Raw genomic sequence first — 27,891 nt, 5'->3', positions numbered from 1 at the left:
GTTTTTCCTAATATCCAATCTAAACCTCCCCCACTGCAACTTGAGACCATTACTCCTCGTTCTGTCATCTGCTACCATTGAGAACAGTCTAGAGCCATCCTCTTTGGAACCCCCTTTCAGGTAGTTGAAAGCAGCTATCAAATCCCCCCTCATTCTTCTCTTCTGCAGGCTAAACAATCCCAGCTCCCTCAGCCTCTCCTCATAAGTCATGTGTTCCAGTCCCCTAATCATTTTTGTTGCCCTTCGCTGGACTCTCTCCAATTTATCCACATCCTTCTTGTAGTGTGGGGCCCAAAACTGGACACAGTACTCCAGATGAGGCCTCACCAATGTCGAATAGAGGGGAACGATCACGTCCCTCGATCTGCTCGCTATGCCCCTATTTATACATCCCAAAATGCCATTGGCCTTCTTGGCAACAAGGGCACACTGCTGACTGATATTCTCATCATGATCAACCTAGGATTGTAACCATATCGTAGAGACTTAAAAAACCCATGTAGAATTTATTTCAAGGCACTTTACAAATAAATTAATCAGCAATAAAGCAGTAACCAGGATATAGTGCCTTGTTTGAAATCCCATTGTACATGGTCCCAATAAAATCAGTGGGGCAAGCATCTAATTAATTTCAATGAGGCCGGGATAGTGAAAGTGTTACACTAGCAGTGCAATGAAAGGTATTATACATCAGCAGATGTATCATTTTACTGCAATAATGCTTCCTCCCCACTCTCCACAGAAACGTGTAGGAGCTGACCCTTGGCACAAATCAAAGAATCAACTCCTAACATTTTACATTTCCAAAATGAGGCAGTTTTTATTTAGAATTTGATTTTATTTTTAGAATCCTACCTAGAGCCCTAAGAAATGTAGGTTTTGTTGGCCTAGTGGACTAATCAACTTAAGCCATCTGCGTGGAGTCTTACAACCTCTGGGCCATGATTGGACTGATGCATTTTCAAAACAGCTAGTATTTATTGAAATCTCTCATATTTTGAAAAGTTATTACTGCATTTATTCAGTAATTATTTTTCAAATATAAATATCTCAAACTATATATACACATCAGGTCACTGGGGCTTACCATGCTCACCCTTATTTTAAGTTTCAATTACCCACTGAACTCCATTGCTCAAATTTTAAACCATTTTTTGAAATCAGAATGTTTATGATGAGTTCAAGCAACTTGCAGCATAGGTTCTGTTTCATTTTATTTGTTGCTGTTTTTAAAAATAGACAGTCACCAACTTCTCCAACCCCCACTTCTTTTGAGGCTGAAACCATGGATGCCAAATTTCAGCTTCAGTGACTGGGAAACAGCTGACGGTAACGAACAATCAAGCTTTGTAAACAATATACTGGAGCTGGTGTGGGTGCTAATACCAAATAATCTGAAGTGTGAGCTTCCTACCAAAGGAGTTGGAGTTGGTGACAGGATATAAGCTGGCACTTGGGGGAAAGCCTGAACCTTGTGCTGCCGGCTGAAGTGCGAGTAACTTGTGCAGCACATCTGCTAAACTTGATTTAGGTCATTTGGACAAATTACTTGATGAAAGTAAATGGCCTGACTGTAGATGTAAAAGTAGCTTTCACACCTGCTTCTGTAAGGACAGTCAGGTACAAGCTTCCCTCGCAGGCTGAAGGCAAACCTTCAGCACTACCACCCAGCGAGTCAGCAAAAGGTAGAACGGGCTTTCTTGTTATTTTCTACCCAGAGTACTACTTGGCTGGTTACATCTCTTCAGAAAAGAAAAGGAAGTACTTCATGTGCTAGAGCTGCAACTTTTCTTCATCACAAACACTCAAATGTAACAGTAAAAGGGTAGCAAAGCAGGCTGCTGTTTTATACTTAAGCATGAGGCAGATCAAATGAAAACTCACTATACGCATGATGAGAGACTGTACTTACTAGAAGTCATAGAAGATGCTTATAAGCACAGAGTTTAAAAAAAAATCTCCCCAACACCATGACAGGTTGTGCCCAGAAGCTGTGTGACTACATGGAACAAAACGCACGTAAGTCAGCTGCAAAATTCTTTGAAGCAATGCAGATTTTTTTTTTAACCCTTCAAGGCACCACACAGGAAATCAAATCTGTTCCAACATACCAGCCTTTGAGGAAAATATCCCAGCAGATGCACAATTTAGAATCAATGTGGGGGAAATACATGTAGTGAAGCGGGACTGAATGAAAAGAACACTTTCATTTTGGCAGGCTAGTGCTGAAAGTATTCCAGATTGTACAAATATTACAATTGGTTGTCTTTATGTGCCAATCCACAGCACAAATAGTGAAAGGTCCTTTTCACATTATGTTCTATTGCTAAATGAGAAAAACAAGAGCATAAAAACACAGAAATTGCACCTGTACAGCATGCTGCAGCAGAATGAACTCAACATAACAAAAACTTCCCTACAATACATGCTCCAGATTGACTGAGGCTTTTATTAACATTTGTTGGGTTTTTGAACATGTTATACGCAAGGTAGCATTTAATTCTTGGAATTTTTCAAAGGGAAGCCCCAATAAGATAAAAAAAGGATAGAAATTTCTTGTTTCATTCCTCGGATACATACAGAAACATTTCTAGCACCTAATAAAGCATTGTTTAGTTGATATGGGCCATTATAATAATGGGCTGGTTTACATACACAACATATTCCTGTTTAACTAGAATTTTCAAACCAGTTTAGTTCAACCAGTGTAAATCCATAAGTGGACTCATTTTAAATCAGTTTACAGCTGTCTTATATTAATGGATTTGCACTGATTTAATTACGTCAATTCAAAAACAGGTTCTGTTTAACCAGGTGCAAGTTTCATGTGTAGCCACAGCCTATATATTTTTGGAATTTAATGTTGCCCATGTAATTTGCTTCATAAAAATGGCATTTTGTCTTGATGACAAACAAAACAAAAAAAGACAGCTTTACCCATTACTGTCAGTAAAGTAAATGGCAAATCTCCCGTGGACTCAAGTGGGAACATGAACAAGACCTTCATCAAATCTCTCCTGTAATTACCCAACTTGGAATTTGACCAGGACACTTTGACTAACACCTCCTAACACTTGTGAAAAGAATCATGGATTGTTTCCTAAGTGGTTGGGACTTTAGTTTTATGCCTCAGCTGAAAAAAGGCATTGTCAGCAGCACAGTGTAGTGCGGACAAACACTCTGCTGAGGCAATAGCTCAGAGTGCCACCCTACTGAATCAATTGCTGAGGCACCTGTGATTTCCTTGGATATCTTCTGTCTAATTACAGACCCATCCCAACTTTGCTTTTAATATGTAGTAAAATCACATCTCATGGTGGTATAGCTGATTTACAAAATGCTATTTTCAAAAAATAATCTGTTTGAGTTACAGGCACCAAAAACCATCACAGAAATCCAAATTTTAGGGACTGGGGGAAGTGTTAGTTTTATAACTGAACAATTATAAATAGATTTTTTTTAAATTATTTAAATGAAATCTCCTGGAAAGTTTACTTTGGATTGTATATTTATAACTGCATTATCAACTGTCAAATAATCTCTGATATATAATGGACAAGGTGACACTGCTGTCAATTCAGAAACATGACGACTGCAGATATAAACACTGAGTAGCATACTGTTTTTTTTCCAGTTTCTGTAATTGTTCCCAATAGCAGTCTGTGCATTTCTCCCATGGGCTGACATTTGCGGGTCAAACATTTCTTTCAAATTCAGAACAGTATTTCATCTAAATCAACAAGCATGGAAATTACAGCAGAACAATTTAATAATGAAAACCCGTCTCTTGGAAAGGGTTTTCAAGCACAAATGGGCAGTTGATTTTAATAAGACTAGTGTTCTAAACTTCTCTTAACTTTTTGATGCCAGGAGCTGGAATTTCTTGGCACGCATTCAAAGTAAATATACATTGTACTAATGCCACCAGTATACTCTAACTCATCACAGCTGGCAGTGTTTCTGAGGTTTAGACTCCCTGGTGACTTAGGTAATAATTTTTCAGAAACTAGTCATTACATCTGAGTGGTTATTTCATTAATGCTTTATAGACTGGTTTGGTGTATGATTCATGCTAAAATAAGGTGCCCAGTTAATGTAGTAGCAACCAATTAAAGGAGACTGTTGCTAACACAAAACAAACAACAGAAAACATTTACAGAGAACAGATGAAGCAGAATTCCATTTGGACAGAGGAAAAAAGTCACTCTCTGGTAACAATCAACCAATTTTCCACAAGCCAGATGCATTAGGGTAGGCCTGTAATAAGTTCAGAGACAGAAAGTTGCTACTTAGTGCTGCTGATGAGAAAATACACTGCACTAGAAACAATGGGTTGGTCAAATTTGGTCAAAAGATATTTTAAAAAAACAAGTCTAGGCTGTCCCAGTTAATAAAAGAAATATTCCTATTTTTTATAACAACTTCATGGTCATCTCTCAAGTCCCTGTCACAAGTCATGCAAATGTACTTTGATAACTGACATACCCTCAAAGGTCTTGAGGCAAAGAGTACATGCTGGTGAGGAGCAAGGAGAATAGTATGTGCTGTATGTCAGGAATTGGCATGAAAATACTGTTCCAGGCTACAAGCATTACAACTGGATCATTCCTCATTAGGATTTATTGGTGCATATTTTATCATAAATACCAAAGCTCCCCTTTTTTGTCACCTTGGTTTCTGTATTTGTTTCTGAAAAGAGATATTTAAAATTAAAAGCATCTTTTAGTTAGTCTTGGACACTTTCTGTAAGTCTGCTATACTCATGCTCATTTCCAAAACAGAAACAATAAACCAGGATTTAAGGCTCATTTTAAAATAGGCTAAGCCCAGCCAATGGCATGAAGGAAGATTTTTAGTTACTTCTATAACCACCCAGAAACAGTGTTAAACTTTATACTTCCAGCACTTTTGCATCCTGAATGTTAGGTTGCAGAAAGTGAAATCTCACTTACTGTGACAAAGTGCTGGGAGCTAGCACCTACTGAGTTCTGGGGGTGGGTAGGCGCCAGCCCACCCACAAGCTGGGAACTAGCAGGTGAGCACTCTGGTCACTCTGGCACTAATTAGTTTCCCCAGGGAGGTCTGACTGGGGAATATAATGTAATTGGCAAATCAAGCTGGCCGGCTAGGTAAGGTAAGGATTTTTCACTTCACAAACTTATCAAACTATTTAATATGACTGGCAATTTTTGCTCAGCAAAGGCTCCAACCTTAGGGGCTCCAAATAACTCAATATCCTGTCAAGCAAAACTTCCACTGAAGTTAAAGGAGATTTGCTTAAGTAAGCACTGGGTACTAAAATAGTAACAGGAGTTGAAAGTTAAGATTGTGGTACAATAACAGAGATCAGGGATTTACCCATCTCAGTGCAGCTCAACCTTTCTGGCCATGCTGTTGGTGACCTTGCCTGAAATAAGATTCTTCTGAAATTTATGGTCCTAGCACCAGTGCAAGCTCCATTAGAGCACTAGTGGAGACTGTCCACAAGTGTATTCACCACTGTGTCATTAGAGCAGTGTTAAATGACATAATTATAAGAATTCTAGTGGCTACTGTAACCTCAGGCCAGCACGGATGCTAGAACTTCAGAAAAAAACCTCAGCCTAGCCATAGCCTTATTTTGTATAAGATTTACGCTTTAAAACTGGTATACACCTGGAACGTCCTCCAGGCTTCAACCATCCTTCTCAATCCCCACAAACCTCTGCATATGCTTTAACCACAGGGCACTTTGGATAAATCTTACCAGTGACCTACTGGAGGTTTGTTAATGGTTTGGTATAGGCTACAGATTTGTGATGTAGCTTTGAAGTCTGAACACCGCCTTGAATCTGAGTCTTCTGTTAAAAACAGTTTCTAATGGGTGAATACAAGTCGAGAACAAGTAAAGATTTATGCAAATACAAGTTTGAAAATTGCTTTCAACAATCATGTCAGCTGGCTGAATATGATTCAGTGGTCAGTGTAATCATGACAAACTGTGTTCTATGCTGGGTTTACTCATAGTCAGTTGACACAACACTAAACACTGACTCAGTGTATCTTCATTGTCCAAGCTGTGAAAAACACAAAATGTAAAGTGTAATGGACATAAATTAGATATTACAAGTTGTCTTAGTTTTAGTGATCTACAATGTTATTTGCAGGAATTAAGTATTATTTTTAACCTGAGAATATCAGTCTCAACCCATACTTGCTTTCACTTAACAACTATCTAGTATCTACAGTAGAAGCTGCAGTTCAACAGACTGAACAATTTGCCCATACCTTCGTTCAGGACAATACCAAATACAAACAGATCCACTGTTACCAAATATTTTCTTTTTTTCCAGACAACTACTGGAACACTGAAGCCATAGACTGTATAGTTTACAACATCTATTTTTACCCTGGTCAAGAGGATGACCCCAAAATCTGCTGGGGCAAAGGATTCCAAGGCCTCTGGGAACATCATGAAAATAGTTTTGTGACATTCATGGAGCTTATATCTCAACACCAGAGTTAAATGGCTGAGTCAAAAGAACTCACATTGAAAGAAGTTTAAACAGGAACAGATGTTTCCCTTCACACTATACTGCTTAACATACAGTATATGTGATTTTTCACCATACTTTTGTTTTACATATTCTTTCAAAATGTTAACAAAACACACTTCAACAAATACCATTATTGCAGCAGACAGCCAACAGCTGGGCCATTGCTGTCCAGTTTTAACCATTGCTTCTAGATCATATCTACACCAGGAACCCAAATTAAAAAAAATTAAGCATTACTCTGCACTGAAAACATGCAGAAAACAAAGTTGGTCTAAGATGGTTTTCATTACAATTTGTTACAGAAATAAATGTATTGTTCTCTTGTACGTACACTTGAGAACCAAGGGTCTGAAGGATGGAAATGATTTGAAAGAGTTTCAGATCACATCGAGATAAGTAATCCCTCTGAGTAATAAATGATACTCTAGAGGTGTAATTTCCCAACCATCCAAGTACATTCAGACTGTTTATTCATTTGAAGAATGACTGCTACGACCAATATTCATGGTCCAAATTCTTCCCCCTTTCCATTTTTATTTCCACCTGCTCTGCCCATCATCTGATAGGCTCTGTAATACATTTCTAAGCAAAAAGCATATCAAGAATGCCAGTTTAAACTACAGAATAATGTTTGATATTTTTACAAAATATTTTTCTACTGAGCTTCAACAAAGACAATGTACTCAGAGAATACAGGGAAGAGCTCTTTGTACCACTGTGCAGCAAACCATTAACCAGCCCAGCAACAGCATTAATAGACTCCAAAAATTGCCATGTCCAGCTATTCTTTCCTGCTGAAAAGAGGGTTAAGTCCAAAGCAAAGTACTAGCAATGAAGAGTTAGAAATGTGGAATAAAAGGACCCAAAACTGGAAGAAATCAGGAACAGTCATCTAACAAAATAAAATAATCGGAAAGATTTTTTGTGGGTTTTTTTGTAGAATATATAAATAATTGATTAGAAATCAAAGTGTTAGTACCTTTTACTTAAAAACAAAGTTGTTGTTAAATGTACTACAGAGTGTAGCTCTTTAGCCTTTCCCCCTCTCCAGTTAATACACATGTATCTTGTCTAACTCCACATATGTCCTATGACACAATTGCAGTCTTCCCCATCTATCTGCCCTTTCATGCACTTAAGGAGAAAGGTGCTTCTAGAACAGCTCCACTATTGTAACTATGCGGCGACAACGATGGAGGACGAGAAGGATTTCTTTGCTTTCCTACATCGTTCTGGCAAAGGTTTGTACAATCGCCTTGTGATGCTGTCCCACAGATTCAAAGCTGCCCTTCCTCCAGCAACAGTCCATTATCCAACCTTCCTGTTTCATCTGTTGCAGCTTGCCTTTGAGCCAGGGAGACCTGGATGGAGTGCTGACTCCTGGGTTTAAGTAAATCAATGACTATGGGTAGCAGATGATTAATGGCCTAGTGATCTGACAGTTGTGTGGTATACCTCTTCCAGATTGCCTAGAATCCCACTGCATTCTAATGTCTCAGAAGGTAGACTATCACTGCCCTGGCTCGGCACTTCCATTTGTAGAAGATGAGTACAGACAGCAGTAAAGATGAGGGTCAGGGTGTGTCAGGCTACATAATTTGCTTGGGAGATCAAAGGGAAGAACCACATGCTGAATATGGACAGATTCTGAGCCAGTGTTGGAGATGTCATCTGTGCGGTCACTGAAGTAACCAAAGACTATGACTACAGGGGGATGCTAAAAACAGGCTTGATAGCAGCTTGATTAGCTCCAGTAGGAAATCCACAGGAGTGTGGTTATATACAACTATCATATGGCTACTCTTTAACCTGGCATTCACATACCATGCAAACACATTTGAAATAGTCCACTGTTGAGAGTGCAAAACTATGGCTGCTACTCCTTCCTTGTCCCCCCTAGAGTCAGGCATCACAAAGTTACCACTTGGCACCAGCTGTTAGTACAGGTCCACCAGAGTCATCCAGCCAGATTTCAGTGATACACAGTGAGTTTAGGTCATGAGTTACAGCCCTGATCAGGTTGTATATGGTGCTCATTCTGCTGAAGACCAGTTAAATACAATAAGCCGCATCTTAAGGTCACTTCAGCGAAAGTGGACAGAGCATGGAGTAAGACTTAGGTGTGGTTGGAGAGATCCAAAGACAATGCCCACCACTGGGTTTCAGACTGTGGTTTTTGGTTCAGCCTTCCCCAGGCCAATCACAACTGGAACAGTGAAGGATACTGAGTTCAGAGGAGGTGAGGGAGAGAGAAGCAGGCTGTCCAACCTCCGCAGTGGGATCAAACTGAAAGTTTTCTATAGAACATTATTTGACTAGGAGACAAAGGTGCAAAATGATGCGTATCAGTAATTTTTTACAGCCAAAGAGCAGAAAATGAATCACAACTAGCAACTGCTTTTTAACCTGAATGCCTCACTAATTTAGAATCTATCGGGAATGTATGAATCCTCTATGTCTGTTACAGAACTTCTACAGAAGAGGATGGCAGATTGATGTGTAAAGCAAAAGTCCTGAGAGCAGCATATCTATTTTGCAAAGTTTGGTATTCACATATTGATACATTTCGAAAATTACTATCTCCTTCCTACAGACATCAGTTCAGTTTCCCCTTCCCTACACCTCTGTCTCCACAAAGCTCCATAACATTTCCTTCAACACTTGTCTCCATAACACTTCCTTCATGCATCTAGCCATGGCAGATCATTTATGGGAGGTCAGAATAAAAGTGGGAGGCTAGAGGGAGGTCCCATCATAGAAGATTCCTAACACGAGTTACACCTAGAATACAGATGTGATTGAAAGATTTTCTTGGGCTTCTTGTTTTGTTTTCAAGTAAAGAGAACATATGCTCACATCATGTCTCAGTGTCTTTAAAGAAAAATAGGATATTTCACTTGAATCAATCAAAACTTTTTTTCTTTTTATAACTGCCAATGTTTGTTCAAGACCTATGGCTATACCAAGCAGAATTTCCCCTGCATTTTCCAGGAACAAATAGTCCAGTTGTATGCAATGTGATGGCTAGTGTCTGGGGTGAAGCAGAGAGTCAACTGAGGATAGACACTATCAAAGATGTTCCTTTGCTCAGAGTCAATGTTAATTACCCTCGTTCAGCATTGCATAATAAAACTCATATAGATAATTAAGTTACTGGAAAAAAATCTCCACTCCAAGAAAAGTCACTGGTAAGTCAAAAGGTAGTAGGTATCCACATGACTGAGGATCTGAATATTCAGTAATCAAAAATTAAATAGCTTGTATAGTGTTTCATGCTTTGGTGGTGTTCTCTTTTTAAAACAACCAACAATCCTGTGCCACCCTGGCATCCCCATATTCACCACTGTCATATAATTTTGCAATGTTTCATACAAAGTATGCCTTGTGAGGTGTCATTCTAAAAGTCTTGATCTGCTAGACATTAATATCTCATTAGATTGTATGTGCTATCATTGTATGTGAAGTTATGAAGTTTGGCTATGTATGTGCTACTGAAACATATGGGGTTGAGAACACCCACAAGCAGCCTTTCAGGTACAACAATAAAAAGGTCAAACAAAGGTGATGGCTTATTGAGGATATATGCACAAGCATAAGGATTACCCCAGGAACTGTGTACGATAGAAACCTCTCAGAGATAACACTACACAATGGGAACTGTTTGACCCAGGTCACAGAAAAAGAGCTTTCCAGCAAGTTGGAATAAGATATAAAAGGGGGAAGTGACATCATGACTGGATATAAAAGGGGGAAGTGACATCATGACTGGAACTCACTGCCTCACTGCCTAGGGGGGCATGGAGAAACATTCAGGGCGGGGAGGCGACCTCCACGGGGTGGGGGTGGGGGAGGAAGCGCCACGCTTCCAACCCCAGCTCTGCCACCAGCCTCACTCCTCCCTCAACCCCATTCAGCCCCCAGTCCTCCAGGCCCAGCCCCATCCTCATTCCCTCTCTGCCTCCAAACCAGCTCCAACCCCAGCCTCAGCTCCTCGCGGCCCCCAGCCTGGTTCTGCCCTCATTCCCTCTCCACCCGCAGACCAGCTCTGACTCTAGCCCCAGCTCCTCCCCCAACCCCAGCTCTGCCTTCAGCCCAAGCTCCGCTGCTGAGGAAGCCTTGACTGTGCAGTAAAGGGGGAAGGGCACAGAGAGATTCCTTTACTGGTAAGGGCGGGACCACGACTGAAAAAGTTTGAACACTTCTCGCTTAAAATAATTTTATGCAAGGACAACTCTGGGAAATAATGAGCCTCTTTATCTACAGTATTATCCCAGTGTTAAACTCAAATAATTCCGAACAATTGGCACCAAAGTGGAAATAGATATTATTTTAGCTGAGACTGTGCCCAACAGTCAATTACAGTGCAGGGATATATTGTACAGTAGTAAAACGAGTTAATTAACATCTACTTGAGATCACTCACCCTGTGGTACAGCAAGTCATTTTCTCATAACAGAATGGTCAATGACTTGTTTCACTGGTCACTATAACTGCTCGAGAAGATGCTGTCCAGATATTGGAATCATAAAAGAGTAGCAAACTCTACTGAAGCCTTGTTAATGTTTGAAATATACAGAATATGGGGAGGAGGAGGAAAGATGAACTTGCAGTGGCTATTTCCCCTGACGGACACAACTAGCAGCAGTCATTAGGCATGTTTGTGTCCTTTTCAAGTTGTTTTCCTTATACTTACTTTCTCAATAAAATCTGGTATCTTTTTTTTGTCTGAGAGTTGGTCCGAGGAGGAGCACAGTTCTATCTCCAGTGTGTGTCCTTCACTGTGAACATCACTTTTCACAGGTCTGAAGAGACAGAAAAACACAAGTAGAGCTTTTAAAATTAGATCCCCAAAAATCCTTAAGTACTTGTTCTTAATAAAGTTTGGTTCCATGCAGAACTATCATTCAGTCCCAGCACATGTTACACAGAACCCAACACAGCTTCATAGCTCAGGCGAACCTGCAGCTTCAGAGAGCTATGTATTACCTAAGGAGGGAAGCTATCCCCAAATGATGGCTGGGTTATGCCTAAGTGGCTGCCTAATCCCTTCATCTGCCCAAGGTATCATGCCCCAGCTAGGGTCTTCAGAATGATATTAGGGAAGAAGTAGTACGCATGTGCCTCTTGGACTGTGGAGGGGGCAGGTTCCACCCTGATGGATTGACAGTGGATCTGACCCCACACAGACAAGCATAATAGGCCTGCTTTACCAGTATGACAGATGAGCTCCCCCTTCTCAAAGTGAGAGAGCCAGGCATCACAGAGATCTAACAGAGGGACAGAGCTAAAAGGAGAGAGTGTTTTGTGGGCAGTGATTTCTTTGTAAGTTAAAGTAGGGAAATCCCTTCCATCATCGCCTATCTGGCTCCAAGAACCAGATTTTGCCTCCTTTTAGGAAGAGTCAAGAGTTTATTAATGTGTCACAAACAAAAAAATCAAATAACCCAGGGCTTTCCACATTTTAAAAAACAAGAATGGTGGTTGACTTTACAGAATAAGGAAATAAATATAAAATGTGTCATTTTCTGAGCAAATCATAGAGTCAATCTGGTTAGGTAAGAAATATTTTCCAGCCCACACAACATAATAAATAAATAATACATAAAACTTTTCATCCATGAATCTTAAAGCATTTTACAAACATCAAATAAATCTCATAATACCATTCTGAAGTAGTTACTAATATCTCAGTTTTACAGATGTTTAAACACAGCCACAGAGACCCCAGTTTTGCAACTCTTACTCCCACTGTGTTATTTAGATCAGTAAGAACATAAAAACGGCCATAGTGGGTCAGACCAAAGGTCCATCTAGCCCAGTATCCTGTCTTCTAACAGTGGCCAATGCCAGGTGCTTCAGAGGAAATGAACAGAAGAGGTAATCGTCAAGTGATCTATCCCCTATCCCCCATTCCCAGTTTTTGGCAAACAGAGGCTAGGGACACCATCCCTGCCCATCCTGGCTAATAGCCATTGATGGTCCTATCCTCTATGAACTTATCTAGTTCTTTTTTTTAACTCTGTTATAGCCTTGGCCTTCACAACATCCTCTGGCAAGGAGTTCCACAGGTTGACTGTGTGTCATGTGAAAAAATACTTCCTTTTTTTTATTTTAAACCTGCTGCCTATTAATTTCATTTGGTGACCCGCTAGTTCTCCTGTTATGAGAAGGAGTAAACAACACTTCCTTATTTACTTTCTCCACACTAATCATGATTTTACAGACCTCTATCATATCCCCCCCTTAGTCATCTCTTTTCCAAGCTGAAGAATCCGTGTCTTATTAATCTCTCCTCATATGGAAGCCATTCCATAACCCTAATCATTTTCGTTGCCATTTTTTGAACCTTTTCCAAATCCAATATATCTTTTTTGAGAAGGGACAACCACATCCTCATGCAGTATTCAAGTTGTGGGGGTATCATGGATTTATATAGCGGCTATATGATATTTTCTGTCTTATTATCTATCCCCTTCTTAATGATTCCCAACATTCCGTTAGCTTTTTTGACTGCCACTGCACATTGAGTGGATGTGACTCCAAGATCTCTTTCTTGAATGGTAACAGCTAATTTAGACCCCATCATTTTAGATGTATACTTGGGATTATGATTTCCAATGTGCATTACTTTTCATTTATCAACACTGAATTTCATCTGCCATTTTGTTGCCATTTTGTCACCCAGATTTATGAGATCCTTTGGTAGCTCTTCGCAGTCTGTTTGGGACTTAACTATCTTGAGTAGTTTTGTATCATCTGCAAATTTTGCCACCTCACAGTTTACCCCTTTTTCCAGATCACTTATGATTATGTTGAATAGGACTGATCTCAGTACAGACCCCAGTACAGACTCCACTATTTACCTCTCTCCATTCTGAACACTGACCATTTATTCCTACCCTTAGTTTCCTATTTTTTAACCAATTACCAATCCATGAGAGGATCTTCCCTCTTATCCCATGACAGTTTACTTTGCTTAAGATTCTTTGGTGAGCCACCTTGACAAAGGCTTTCTCAAAATCTAAGTACATTATATCCACTGGATCCCTCTTGTCCACATGCTTCCTGACTCCCTCAAAGAATTCTAGTAGATTGGTGAGGCATGATTTCCCTTTACAAAAACCATGTTGACCCTTCCCCAACAAATTATGTTCATCTATGTGTCTGACAATTTTGTTCTTTACTATAGTTTCAACCAGTTTGCCTGGTACTGAAGTCAGGCTTACCAGCCTGTAATTGTAGAGATCATCTCTGGAGCCCTTTTTAAACATTGGCGTCACATTAGCTCCAGTCATTTGGTACAGAACCTGATTTAAATGAAAGGGTACAGACGACAGTTAGCAGTTCTGCAATTTCACATTTGAGTTCCTTCAGAACTCTTGAGTGAATACCATCTGGTCCTGATGACTTATTACTGTTTAGTAAGGCTGTCAAGTGATTAAAAAAATTAATTGTGATTAATCACACTATTAATAATAGAATACCCTTTATTTAAACATTTTTGCATGTTTTCTGCATTTTCAAATATATGGATTTCAATTACAATACAGAATACAAAATGCAGAGTGCTCACTTTATATTTATTTTTTATTACAAAGTATTTGCACGGTAAAAAAAACAAAAGTAGCATTTTTCAATTCACCTGCAAGTACAAGTACTGTAGTGCAATCGCTTTATCATGAAAGTTGAACTTACAAATGTAGAATTATGTACAAAAAACTGCATTAAAAATAAAACAATGTAAAATTTTATAGCCTGCAAGTCCACTCAGTCATACTTCTTGTTCAGCCAATCACTCAGAAAAACATATTTGTTTACATTTGCAGGCGATAATGCTGCCCACTTCTTATTTACAATGTCACCTGAAAGTGAGAACAGGCATTCTCATGGCACTATTGTAGCTGGCAATGCAAGATATTTGTGTGCCAGATGCACTAAAGATTCATATGCCCCTTCATGCTTCAACCACCATTCCAGGGGACATGCGTCCATGCTGATGATGGTTTCTATTTGATAACAATCCAAAGCATTGCGGACTGATGCATGTTCATTTTCATTATCTGAGTCAGATACCACCAGCAGAATGTTGATTTTCTTTTTGGTAGTTCGGGTTCTGCAGTTTTTGCATCAGAGTGTTGCTCTTTTAAGACTTCTGAAAGCATGCTCCACACCTCATCCCTCTCAGATTTTGGACGACACTTCAGATTCTTAAACATTGGGTCGAGTGCTATTGCTATCCTTAGAAATCTCACATTGGTACCTTCTTTGCGTTTTGTCAAATCTGCAGTGAAAGTGTTCTTAAAATGAACATGTGCTGGGACATCATCTGAGATTGCTAGAACATGAAATATATGGCAGAATGCGGTTAAAATAGTGCCAGGTACATACAATTCTCCACCAAGGAGTTAAGTCACAAATTTAATTAACACATTATTTTAATGAGCATCATCTGCATGGAAGCATGTCCTCTGGAATGGTGGCCAAAGCATGAAGGGGCATACAAATGTTTAGCATATCTGGCACGTAAATACCTTGCAATGCTGGCTACAAAAGTCCCATGCAAATGCCTGTTCTCACTTTCTGGGGACATTGTAAATAAGAAGAGGGCAGCACTATCTCCTGTAAATGTAAACAAACTTGTTAATAACTGATTTTTTTCCTAGTTAATAAGTCTTTAGTTAGTTTATTACAGGATTGGCTATAAATGTTGTCTTTGGTTTGAGATCTGAGGTACAATTGGCCTGGGGTAAGTGACTGGTCTTTTTGGACTTAGAGTAACCTCAATATTATTGTGATTTTTGTTGTAAAGGACCATCTATCACAAAGGCAGGCTTGCCTGGGTGGCAAGGTAGACTGGAGTGCCCAAGGGGACTGTCCGTGACTCCAAGTTAAAGCTGTTATAGTGCTTAAGGAATCATAGAATCATAGAATATCAGGGTCGGAAGGGACCTCAGGAGGTCATCTAGTCCAACCCCCTGCTCAAAGCAGGACCAATCCCCAATTAAATCATCCCAGCCAGGGCTTTGTCAAGCCTGACCTTAAAAACTTCTAAGGAAGGAGATTCTACCACCTCCCTAGGTAATGCATTCCAGTGTTTCACCACCCTCCTAGTGAAAAAGTTTTTCCTAATATCCAACCTAAACCTTCCCCACTGCAACTTGAGACCATTACTCCTTGTCCTGTCCTCTTCTACCACTGAGAATAGTCTAGAACCATCCTCTCTGGAACCACCTCTCAGGTAGTTGAAAGTAGCTATCAAATCCCCCCTCATTCTTCTCTTCTGCAGACTAAACAATCCCAGTTCCCTCAGCCTCTCCTCATAAGGCATGTGTTCCAGACCCCTAATCATTTTTGTTGCCCTTCGCTGGGCTCTTTCCAATTTATCCACATCCTTCTTGTAGTGTGGGGCCCAAAACTGGACACAGTACTCCAGATGAGGCCTCACCAATGTCGAATAGAGGGGAACGATCACGTCCCTCGATCTGCTCGCTATGCCCCTACTTATACATCCCAAAATGCCATTGGCCTTCTTGGCAACAAGGGCACACTGCTGACTCATATCCAGCTTCTCGTCCACTGTCACCCCTAGGTCCTTTTCCGCAGAACTGCTGCCTAGCCATTCGGTCCCTAGTCTGTAGCGGTGCATTGGATTCTTCCGTCCTAAGTGCAGGACCCTGCACTTATCCTTATTGAACCTCATCAGATTTCTTCTGGCCCAATCCTCCAATTTGTCTAGGTCCCTCTGTATCTTATCCCTGCCCTCCAGCGTATCTACCACTCCTCCCAGTTTAGTATCATCCGCAAATTTGCTGAGTGCGCAATCCACACCATCCTCCAGATCATTTATGAAGATATTGAACAAAACCGGCCCCAGGACCGACCCTTGGGGCACTCCACTTGATACCGGCTGCCAACTAGACATGGAGCCATTGATCACTACCCGTTGAGCCCGACAATCTAGCCAGCTTTCTACCCACCTTATAGTGCATTCATCCAGCCCATACTTCCTTAACTTGCTGACAAGAATACTTTGGGAGACCGTGTCAAAAGCTTTGCTAAAGTCAAGAAACAATACATCCACTGCTTTCCCTTCATCCACAGAACCAGTAATCTCATCATAAAAAGCGATTAGATTAGTCAGGCATGACCTTCCCTTGGTGAATCCATGCTGGCTGTTCCTGATCACTTTCCTCTCATGCAAGTGCTTCAGGATTGATTCTTTGAGGACCTGCTCCATGATTTTTCCAGGGACTGAGGTGAGGCTGACTGGCCTGTAGTTCCCAGGATCCTCCTTCTTCCCTTTTTTAAAGATTGGCACTACATTAGCCTTTTTCCAGTCATCCGGGATTTCCCCGGTTCGCCACGAGTTTTCAAAGATAATGGCCAATGGCTCTGCAATCACAGCCGCCAATTCCTTCAGCACTCTCGGATGCAACTCGTCCGGCCCCATGGACTTGTACACGTCCAGCTTTTCTAAATAGTCCCTAACCACCTCTATCTCCACAGAGGGCTGGCCATCTCTTCCCCATTTTGTGATGCCCAGCGCAGCAGTCTGGGAGCTGACCTTGTTAGTGAAAACAGAGGCAAAAAAAGCATTGAGTACATTAGCTTTTTCCACATCCTCTGTCACTAGGTTGCCTCCCTCATTCAGTAAGGGGCCCACACTTTCCTTGGCTTTCTTCTTGTTGCCAACATACCTGAAGCCAGCAAGGTTAGCTGAGCTTCTTAACCCTTTACAGGTAACATGATGTTGCTTCTGGCCAGGAGGGATTTTATGGCACTGTATACAGAAAGGTAGTTACCCTTCCCTTTCTATTTATGACAATCACCTTTGTTAAATTAAACAATTGGGTGGAAGAAGATGATTGTTGTATTTGCTGAACACACTATACCTAATGAGAGCTTACATTTAGTGTTAGAAGATTGTAGGCAGTCCAGCTCCAAGCATAAACTCATTAGCAAAGTCACCTACCCTTTGAACCAGAAATGGCCTCTTTCTGTTTTTGTAATATCACCAAGAATGCACACAAGAGCTGTGCTAAGTCAAAAAAAATCTTTTAGCTTTCAAGATGGAATGCGGTGACTGCTGTTTTGTGAGGGTTTGGCCTGAGCCTCCATTTCCGGAGATTCTCCTCCATGGTGTTTAGGTCCCCGTTCAAGGTCGACTTGATGTTATTGAAGGTGGTTGCTTGTGTTGCCAGAGCAAAGTCATCCACATATACAAATCTGCACGACTTCATTGGTGGCATGTTGCTCGTGTAGGCATTGAAGAGCGTTGGCATGAGTACTGAGCCTTATGGAAATTCATTGTTGAGGAACCGGGGCGAGCTGACTTTGTCGTCCAAATGGAAACGTATCTGCCTATTGCTTAACATCATCCACAGCAGGCTTAGTGTTTTGAGGCAGGGGATAATCCTTGCAAGCTTCAGCATCAGGCCTTTAATCTAGACTGTATCGTAGCAATGCTGAGAAGCATTTGTGATATGAGAAGACTGCACTGCTTGTTTGTACTTGTCCTGCAAATAGTGGACTGTGGTCCCCATGGCTATCAATCCAGCATGAAACGGATTCTCTTTGAAGTCTTTAAATAAAAAATGTGAGGACTTCAGTAACTCAGCCAGAGGTTATGGGCCTACTACAGCAGTGGGTCAGTGAGGTTCTGTGGCCTGCAATATGCAAGAGGGCAGACTAGATAATCATGATGGTCCCTTCTGGCCTTAAAGTTTATGAGTCTAAAGGTATTTTTCAAAACTCTTTACTAAAAATTTTAATTCTATTATGAATGTTTATTCTCAATTTCTCTCTCTCTCTGTTTGGAATGACTAAGCAGAAAAATCTATTGATTTTTATTAAATTGGGAGATTAAAACATAGAAGGAATTGTGTTCCCTTTTATTTATTCATCCCTAGCCACTGAATGTATTACACAAAAATACTCAGTACAATTTTAAACACAGAATAAAGCAAACAGACTCATTTTCTGTTGATTTAAAATGAGTTGTACTGGGTTGGAAAATTAAAAGTACTTTTATAGTTTTGGGGGTAAAGTTTGTAGATAGGTACAAAAATGCACGTTACTTTACAATTTTCAGATTAATTGTGTTATCCACTGGCTGTATGCCTCTTCAAAGTAAATATTTTTCTAGCTGCATTTAATCCAATAAATTATTAGAGTAAAGGACACAAAATGGACTGTTTTAGCAAATTATTAGTCACAGGGATTGTTTGCTTTTTCATGACAACACATTCCAAAATATAAAGCAGATTTCAACTTGTTATTTTCTGTCTTAGCTGACAAAATGCAGATGGATTATAAACATGAAGAACATGTTAAGTCTATTCAAGCCTACAAATAAATATCCAAGCCTTGCACAGCAAACATTAGCAATGACATTGCTATAATTTCCTGATCTAGGTCAAAACTCAGCAGGAAATCTCATTGTCTATTTTTATCCCAGCTCACTGGAAGTGCTTTACCTTTCTGTCTTCTTGATCAGCACAGCCCTGAAGATTTGTTCCTGGGGAGTCCTCTCTTTTTTATCAGTTGGCTGCACAAAAGGGTGGACAGCAGCCAAGATGAAACCCTGCTGATACAGTTCGTGCAGCTGAGATGGAAGATCACACCAGGAAGAGAGCCTGATTGCAGAGGATCTTGGTAGCTCAGCTGGAAACAAAAACAAAAAATAAACTGATCAATAATCCTAAAGTAAACTATCTTTTTTTGTATTCCAGCCTCTTTGGAAGTAAGCATGCTTCACACTGATGTGCACCATTCCATCTGATTTACCTGTAGCTAACTGAGGTTTACTTGATTCCAGAATTGTTAACAGATTGTTTTGCAAAAGGGTTAATTACTGCATAAATGATTTGTCCAATTAGATGTAAAGGGTCAGACTCACAATAAAATACAAAGTTTGCTGGATGTTTCGTGGATAGCATGGGGAGAGAAGACTTAGTAAGCATCCAGCAGTAGGCACCATTCCAAGTTTCAGGAGACATCATTCTATCCCACTATAATGATCAGCACCAATGGTCAAAATGTAACACAAGAACAAGGGGACATTCATTAATGAATGTAAAAGATGACAAATTCAAAAATAATAGAAGGAAGCACTCTTTTTTCCGCACAATGCACAGACTGCGGGACTCATTGCAACATAATGCCAGTGAGGCCAAGATCCCAGCAAGATTTTAAAAAATGGATATTCATATGAATAAAAAGAATATCCAGTCATAATAAGTGGGATAATCTTCCCACCCACACTCTACCTACTGCGGATTATTATCCCTTTCTCTGAAGCACTTGGTGCCGGCTACTACAAACAGATGGACCTTGGGTCTGATCCAGTCTGACAGATCCTATCTTATCCCAGTAGCCCTGCATACTTGACAAGAGACTCTGTAAATCATTTACAACAACCTTCCTGCACCTGCCTCAGCCACTCTCCATACTTTTTCAAGTGTTATCTGCAAACACATCTTTCCTCCCTGGCTTTGCTGTTTAATTCCTCTCTCCCTCGGCTATCATTTATTTTTTAACTAACTACAACCCAAGAGCCTAGTTTTGTGAGGTGAGGTGCCAAGTGCCCTCAATGCCCACTGAAATCGATGGGAGTTGAGAGCACTCAGCCATTTGCAGGAAGTGCTCTGCTCCCCACAGGACTGGACCCTTGCTGTAAGTTGCACTGGAATAGAGTTTGTTGAAAGATGCTAGTTATGCAAAATAAAGGTTTATTGTATTTCATTTCCCATCAGATTGTGTGGGTATCCTTTATGAATAATGAAAGAAGTTATCAAAAACTAATAAATATTCAAAACCAATAATAGTGAGGAATAATTTAAATAATAATAGGATAGCTATGCCATGTACACTTTTTCTTAACACATAAGAACGTGTTCCAGACAAGGATAATGAAGCTTTTGATTGAAGGCTATATGACAGTTTTTTAATTGTGTAAATAAAGAGAGAAACCTAAGAAATGTACATGGTGACAGACACTTCAGCTCTCTAAGATCTATAACAGCACACAAATCACTTGGGGTTCATAAAAAGAGCTATCCAATAAATAATGTATAATAAATATAAATAATGAAACACGCTGTTAATTACATTGGTCCTATTAGGGAGTAAAGTGGAGGGAAAAGCCCAAGTGTCCAAACTCTACTTATGTGTTGTTCAAAACGCCTACCTCCTCTGGAGAGCTCTCCCTTCCACTTCTTCTAATGACTATTCACTGTGAGCCCCAGAGTATACGAGAAGTAATTATATTAATAAAAAGAAAATGTAGGCTGAAATAGCTTTCTAACAGTGAGATCTATCAAGAATGTGGAATAGTTTCTCAAAGGGAATGGTGGGAGCCCTATTGTGTGAGAAATTTAGAACTGACCTCGACAAACCCCTGGAGCATATGTAGTAGAGAACAATGCCACACTAGCCAGTGGACAGTAAAGAGCTAGGTTATCTAGTCTACCCTATGTTTTGAGATATAAAAACTCACCCACAGAACATTTCTGCTAAAATGTTGACAGTTAATGTTGACATTGATTTATCCTCAGTATGCTTCAGAGTTAACACCCTACATCAATGAATAGGGGTGATTTCACTTCTCAGAGCTATTGTTTAAGGAACAATGGGAGATGCAGGGGCCATGCCTGCAGGCAGAGGCAGCGCACAGAGCTGCCTGGCCATGCCTTCACCTAGGAGCTGAGCAAGGGGGATGTCACTGCTTCCGGGGAGACTCCCAGGTAAGCGCTGCTGAGAGTCCGCCTCACCCCGTCCTCTGCCCCAACCCCTGTCCCCTTCTATACCCAAACTGTGCTGGGGGGGGGGCAGTGGCCCAAGAACTGCCCCAGCAGAGGCCGGTGTGACTGGTGCAGGGGCTGCCTGAGCTGCCTCTGATCCAGGTGCACCGGCCGCTGCAAAAGTCACGGAGGTCATGGAAAGTTGCGGAATCCGTGACAAACTCCCAGCCTTACTCATGCTTACCTTGGGCATGGACACTGAATGTGTCTTTACCTATGTCTGGATTATTTTGCATACACCCTAAAAGAAAGATTTGGGGATCTAAAAGAAGGTCAGCACCAATGTTCCCTCTAATTTTTGACAGGCCATGTGCGCAAAATATTTCTTCTGTGCAAATTAGTGTGTGTGCAGTGTTTTGCCGTGTGCATGGGGTTTAGGATCTGTGTGCACGCGCACACGTGCGCAGCTTAGAGGGAACAGCGGTCAGCACATTAGTATGAGACAGTTGCCTAATTACTTCCTCCCAAATGCCAAATACAATGGGAAAATGTCAAAGCAAACATATTTGTGCCCCAAGACAAGCACTTTAAAAATCCTTAGTATTATTTCCATCTATCTTAACACTCTCATAGAGCCTCATCCAACCCCCAATTAAAGTCAATGAAACAAGTCCTATTGACTTCAATAACTGATAGCATCTGTCACCTGAAGATCTCAAAGCATTTCAAAGTATGATTTATCCACATTTTAAAGATGGGAAAACTGAAGCTGTGAAGTAAAGTGTCATACCCAAGGTCACACAGCAGGTCAGTGGCAGAGCAACCCTTTCCACAATTCCAGTATTTACAATAATTACACACGGCAAACCTGTGTATCCTGCCACAGGTCCAGTAAATTCTGAACAGGTTTTTCTGTGGTATCAATCTTGGTTTTAAAGTGACTGTAACTCTACTAACATTTTTGCAGATTCTGGTCCACATTTCCATGTTTATTGTTACACTTCACATCCTGACCTCAGTGATTGCTCTGTTTATTCAGTCTAGGTTTAGATGAGAATGTGAGAAGCTTGTAAATGACAGATGCTGTATTTTTCAATTTAGCTAAAGTTGAAAGTAGAAACAGAAGTGTGGGGTGTGTTTGGAACTGATTCCCAGGCAAATTAGGTTGCTGCTTGGCTGATAATTGAAGCTGCAACTATTTCCAGCAGTACTCATTACCAACAGATTAAACAGTATCTTACAGATCCTAGAGAAGGAAAAGAATATTCCCCCATGAAACAACTGACATCCATAAGGGCCATGAGATTCCTGGAGTCTACAACTCCAGGGTTAGCCCATAAATTCTATATTGCTAATAGGAGAGATCTCAGATTGTTTCCCTCCTGCAGAGAAACACAGGGAGACAGAGCAGGCACAGAATTCTATAGGGTGAACTGTAAAAAAATTGAAGGGGATTGTTCCCTCAGGTGCTTGGGCCTGTGCAAGGTGGAGGTGCAATTTCCCAACCTCACAGATCCTGAGGTCCACAGGGAAGCAAAGACTGAGAATCACAGATGAAGAGGCAGCTACAGCAAAGGGACTCCTTGGAGTTGTTCTGGTGGCCTCATCTTCTCCTGACTGCACAGCTCTTTCTGGAACAAGGCTACCATTTGGTGAACACTTTCTGGCTGCAAACTAGTAGCTGAGCAGGAGAATCCACAGAAATCAACACTGCTTCCAACAGCATTAACTTCCTCTCGGAATTTGAAACAGAACTCAGAAAGGCTAGCAAGGAATGGCACCACAGAGAGCGACTAGTACCTAGGTCCATCTCCTTCTTCCCCAAAACCCTGCAAAGCCTAGTCCCTGCAGAGAGGCTTCTAACAAGTTCTTATGATGGGCAGATGATGCCATAAATCTGCAACTCCCCTAGTGTCCCACAGGACAGAGTCCAATGGATCTCTGTCTCCTCTGCTTGTTGCACCAGAGGGGATAATTTGGACTTTTTTCCTTTTGTCAACCATAGTGACCCTCTCAGAATCCACGTAAAGATATGGAGAGTATTTACTTTGGTAGCACTGTCCCCGTGTTTGCATAGAAAATGGCACTGGTGATGTCCAAAGCTCCCAGTGTTCACCCACTTATGGCTATCCCAGGTCTTGTCCCTGAATCACAAGGTGATCTGTTCCAAAAGACAATGAGCTAAATCCACAAAAAGGACTTAGGCTTTGCTGAGGGCAGGGGTTCTCAAACTTCATTGCACCATTACCCCCTTCTGACAACAAAAATTACTACATGACCCCAGGATGGGGGACCAAAGCCTGAGCCTGCCCGAGTCCCACCACCTCAGGTGGGGTGAGAGGGGGGCCCGAGCCCCACCACCTTGGGAGGGAGGGGGGCAAAGCCAAAGCCCCAGGGCTTCAGCCCAAGGCAGGGGGCCTGTAACCTGACCCCCAATCCCCAGGACTGAAGCCCTTGGGCTTGAGCCCCTGGCGGTGGGATTCAGGGTTCTGCTTCAGCCCCTGGCCCCATGTAGTCTAAGCTAGCCCTGGTGACCCCATTAAAAAGGGGTCCAACCCACTTTGGGGTCCTGACCAACAATTTGAGAACCGCTGGCCTAGGGAACTTTAATGGTGGAAACTGAGGCGCCAAGGGATTTTAGGCATAAACAGAATTAGGCAGCAGATGAGTGAGGTTTTGATGAACTCTGGTGCCTAAATGTTGGATTTAGGAGCTTAATGTGACAATTAGAACAAGTCTTTTTGTGGTTCTGGGCCAATGTTTATAAATACTGTTGTTCCCTTAAGGACTCCATAACCCCTGGAATTAAGCCAAAACACCCATAGCAATTGTGCTAGGGTCTATGCTGAGATAAGCAGATGCATCCTTTATCAGATATTAAGAGAGAAGAATATTACAAATGCAGTGGGCTGTTCCACCTGTATCAAACAATTAGACTTGGATAACTCTGGGAAGCTGCAGTCTACACCTTTCACAAATAAGAACTATAAGGAAATTATGTGAAATAATACATCAGTTGTCCGCACCCATGATTAGGAGGACAATCATATAAATATATTAAACTTTTCATATTATGCAAATATCTTAACAAAATCTGAAAATAATCATAGAATCATAGATTCATAGAATTGTAGGACTGGAAGGGACATCGAGAGGTCTTCTAGTCCAGTCCCCTATACTCATGGCAGGACTAAGTATTCTAGGCCAGTCCTGACAGGTGTTTGTCTAACTTGCTCTTAAAAATCCTCTAATGATTCAGATTCCACAGACAATTTATTCCAGTGCTTAACTACCCTCACAGGAAGTTTTTCCTAATGTCCAACCTAAGCCACCCTTGCTGCAATTTAAGCTTCTTGTCCTATCATCAGAGGTTAAGGAGAAGAATTTTTCTCCCTCCTCCTTGTAACAACTTTTTATGTACTTGAAAACTGTTATCATGTCCCCTCTCAGTCTTCTCTTTTCCAGACCAAACAAGCCCAATTTTTTCAATCTTCCCTCATCCGTCATGTTTTCTAGACCTTTAATCGTTTTTAGAAGGAGTACTTGTGGCACCTTAGAGACTAACCAATTTATTTGAGCATGAGCTTTCGTGAGCTACAGCTCACTTCATCGGATGCATACCGTGGAAACTGCAGCAGACATTTGTTGCTCTTCTCTGGACTTTCTCCAATTTGTCCGTATCTTTCCTGAAATGTGGCACCCAGAACTGAACACAATACTTCAGTTGAGACCTAATCATCATAGAGTAGAGCGGAAGAATTATTTCTCGAGTCTCGCTTACAACACTCCTGCTAGCACATCCCAGAACAATGTTTGCTTTTTTGGCACCAGTGTTACACTGTTGACTCATATTTAGCTTGTGATCTGCTATGACCCCCAGATCCCCTCTCGCAGTACTTCTTCTTAGGCAGCCATTTCCCATTTTGCATGTGTGCAACTGACTGTTCCTTCCTAATGCAGTACTTTGCATTTGTCCTTGTTGAATTTCATCCTATTTACTTCAGACCATTTCTCCAGTTTGTCCAGTTCATTTTGAATTTTAATCCTCTCCTCCCAAGCACTTGCAACCCCTCCCAGCTTGGTATCATCTGCAAATGTTATAAGTGTGCTCGCTATGCCATTATTAAGGATACGATTCTGTCACAGAGGTCATGGATTCCATGACTTTCTGGGACCTCTGAGACTTCTTCTGGGGTAGGGCTAGAGAAACTGTTAGTACTGGGGCTGCCGGAGCAGCGGCCACCAAAACATCTGGCTAGCGGTCAGCCCCTGGTCTGTTGTTGCAGCAGCCAGCAGCCAGAGCAGCAGCCAGCCCCAGAGCAGTGGCCCCTGGAACATCTGGCTAGCAGTCAGCCCCAAGGCCACTGGAACAGCAGCCAGTGGCCAGCCCCAGGGATGCTGGAGCAGTGGCCCCCAGAAACCTGACCAGAAGTCAGCCCCAGGACTGCCGAACTGCTGACTGACAGCCTGCCGCCAGAGCAGCAGTCCTTGGCCCACTGGAGCAGCAGCCAGGGCTGGGTGAGCCTCTGCCGCAGGAGCAAGGGCAGGGCTGGAGCAGCTGCAAGCCCCAGCAGCGCTCTGTTTGACTTCCCCTCAGGGTACTTGTAGAAAAAGTCAGGGACAGGTGGCGGGCTTCCGTAAATTTCTGTTTATTGCCCGCCATCTGTCCCTGACTTTTACTAAAAATACCAACAACAGAATCTTAACCTTAGCCATTATCTAAATCATTGATGAAGATATTGAACAGAAATGGACACTTGATATGCCCTTCCAGTAAACCACTGATAACTACTCTCTGGGAATGATTTTCCAACCAATTCTGCACCAACCTTATAGTAGCTCCATCTGGTTGTATTTCCCTAGTTTGTTTATGAGGTTATGTGAGACAGTATCAAAAGCATTACTAAAGTCAAGATATACCACATCTACCACTTGTCCCTTATCCACGAGGCTTGTTAGAAATAGTTAGAAAGCTATTGAGTTGGTTTGACTTAATATGTCTTTCCCCCAAATTTTAACCTTTCCCATTTGACAAGGAGTAATGTCCCTCTCCATATCTTATGTTTCTAACACAGCTAAAGTAAACATTACTCCTTTTGTTTTCTTTCTACTTGTGCAATGACATAATCAAGGAACTCAACATAGCCCCGGGAAGAGCATTTGTTAGTTATCTGCCAAAGTTGTATTTATTTAATCTCTCTGCACTAGAGGAGTATTTTTAAAAATATTTTTAAGATAGTTAGAAAACTAGAGGAAATCCCTCAACCAGATTATAACATTTTTAAGACAAGTGAAATTTAGAGCCTCAACTTCTGAGCTCTGCCACTTAAAAAATTAGAAAAAGGAGAATGGGCATAGTGCTTCACTATAAGCTGTAACAACCTATGTTATGGGATTTTTCTTTTAAAAAAATCTATTTATTTATTAATATTTTTACTTAATGTGACTTTAGAGCATTAACTTTTAACATACTTCCTAGATTAAGCTTTTTAGCCCTTGGCCACAGTCACCCACAACTGCTAGAGACTAATTTACCCTGTGAGGACAGTGACACTGCTGATAAAATTGTTGCATAAAATCAATGTTTATTTTTTTGGACCCATTTTAACTCACTTGTGTTCCCCTGTACAGAAGTTTTCATGCCTGCAATTAGGCAATAATTGCATTAGGCAATTATTCTGAAATCCCAAAAGATCTAGATGGCTGCCCAGTTTGCAGTGTGATGTAATAGAAAATGGTCTATTTGGAATTTTTTATAACAAAAGGCAAAAATACATATTTAAAAAGAAATATGTATATGCAGAATATACATATATCTTCTCTGTTATGTGGTGCAAAGGCAAGCAGTCTGTAGTAGCACATGGCTAAAACATGGTGCACACTTGGTGCATAAGATGAAAACAGGTAAAGGCAATGCTCCCCTAGTACAGCAGTAAAGCTGCAGTGCGCCAGCCCACATTAGTGGACATCCTGCAGAGTTTTACAATGGAGTAGGCAGACCCCTGCATCTAGAAGGAGCTGATTGCAGGCTTGACGTCTACGTCAGCATCAGCTTGCTCTGTTGCATCCTGCGAAGCTCACTCGCCGGGTCACAGCTACAAATCTGCTGGGAGGAAACTAATGGTAGCACATCCAGAGAGCAGCAGTGAGGCCAGCGCTAGGAGAAGGGGGTTTACAACTGAGCACAGGCATGGATGATGAATAAATTAGCCCTATGCTCACAGGGTTTCTGACATTTTTACTCACAAACCCTGGGTCTGTGTGTGAATTCCTGGCCATATTTACTGCCTCTTTTAGCAACCCATCAGTTGTATAGACAGAATAGGAAGATGTGGTGAATGACTCTGTTCTATGTAATTATCTATGCTCTGTATGTAGGATCTCAGAGGAAAGCACATGACATTTAGTTCGCATGAGGACCGGTACTTTTATTTAATATTTACTCCTTTCCAACACACCCTATTTTGCTTAATTTAAATAAATATAAATAAAAAACAGGCTTTAGTTTCCTTAAGTCCAAGTTCTAAACAGGTTTCTAAAGTACAACCTTCAATACTTGAAGGCATATCCATGGGCACGTACAAAAAAAATCTGTATTTGCAATAAATACAAAA

At 41.1% G+C, this 27,891-nt stretch overlaps 1 protein-coding gene across 5 annotated transcripts in view; it reads right to left on the bottom strand.

The window, feature by feature from the left end:
• Positions 1–27,891, bottom strand: part of RFTN1 (raftlin, lipid raft linker 1) — a 108,182-nt gene that overhangs the window by 45,513 nt on the left and 34,778 nt on the right. For all 5 annotated transcript variants that reach the window (XM_073333543.2, XM_073333544.2, XM_073333546.2 and 2 more), the window contains exons 3-4: positions 19,013–19,199; positions 11,230–11,338 (exon numbers count right to left, since the gene is read on the bottom strand). In XM_073333543.2, coding sequence (XP_073189644.1) covers positions 11,230–11,338; positions 19,013–19,199 — 296 coding nt within the window. The remainder of the gene's footprint in view (positions 1–11,229; positions 11,339–19,012; positions 19,200–27,891) is intronic.

Source organism: Lepidochelys kempii, chromosome 2 (assembly GCF_965140285.1).
Source record: "Lepidochelys kempii isolate rLepKem1 chromosome 2, rLepKem1.hap1, whole genome shotgun sequence".
Taxonomy (NCBI): domain Eukaryota; kingdom Metazoa; phylum Chordata; order Testudines; family Cheloniidae; genus Lepidochelys; species Lepidochelys kempii.
This window is presented reverse-complemented; position numbering and strand designations above follow the sequence as displayed.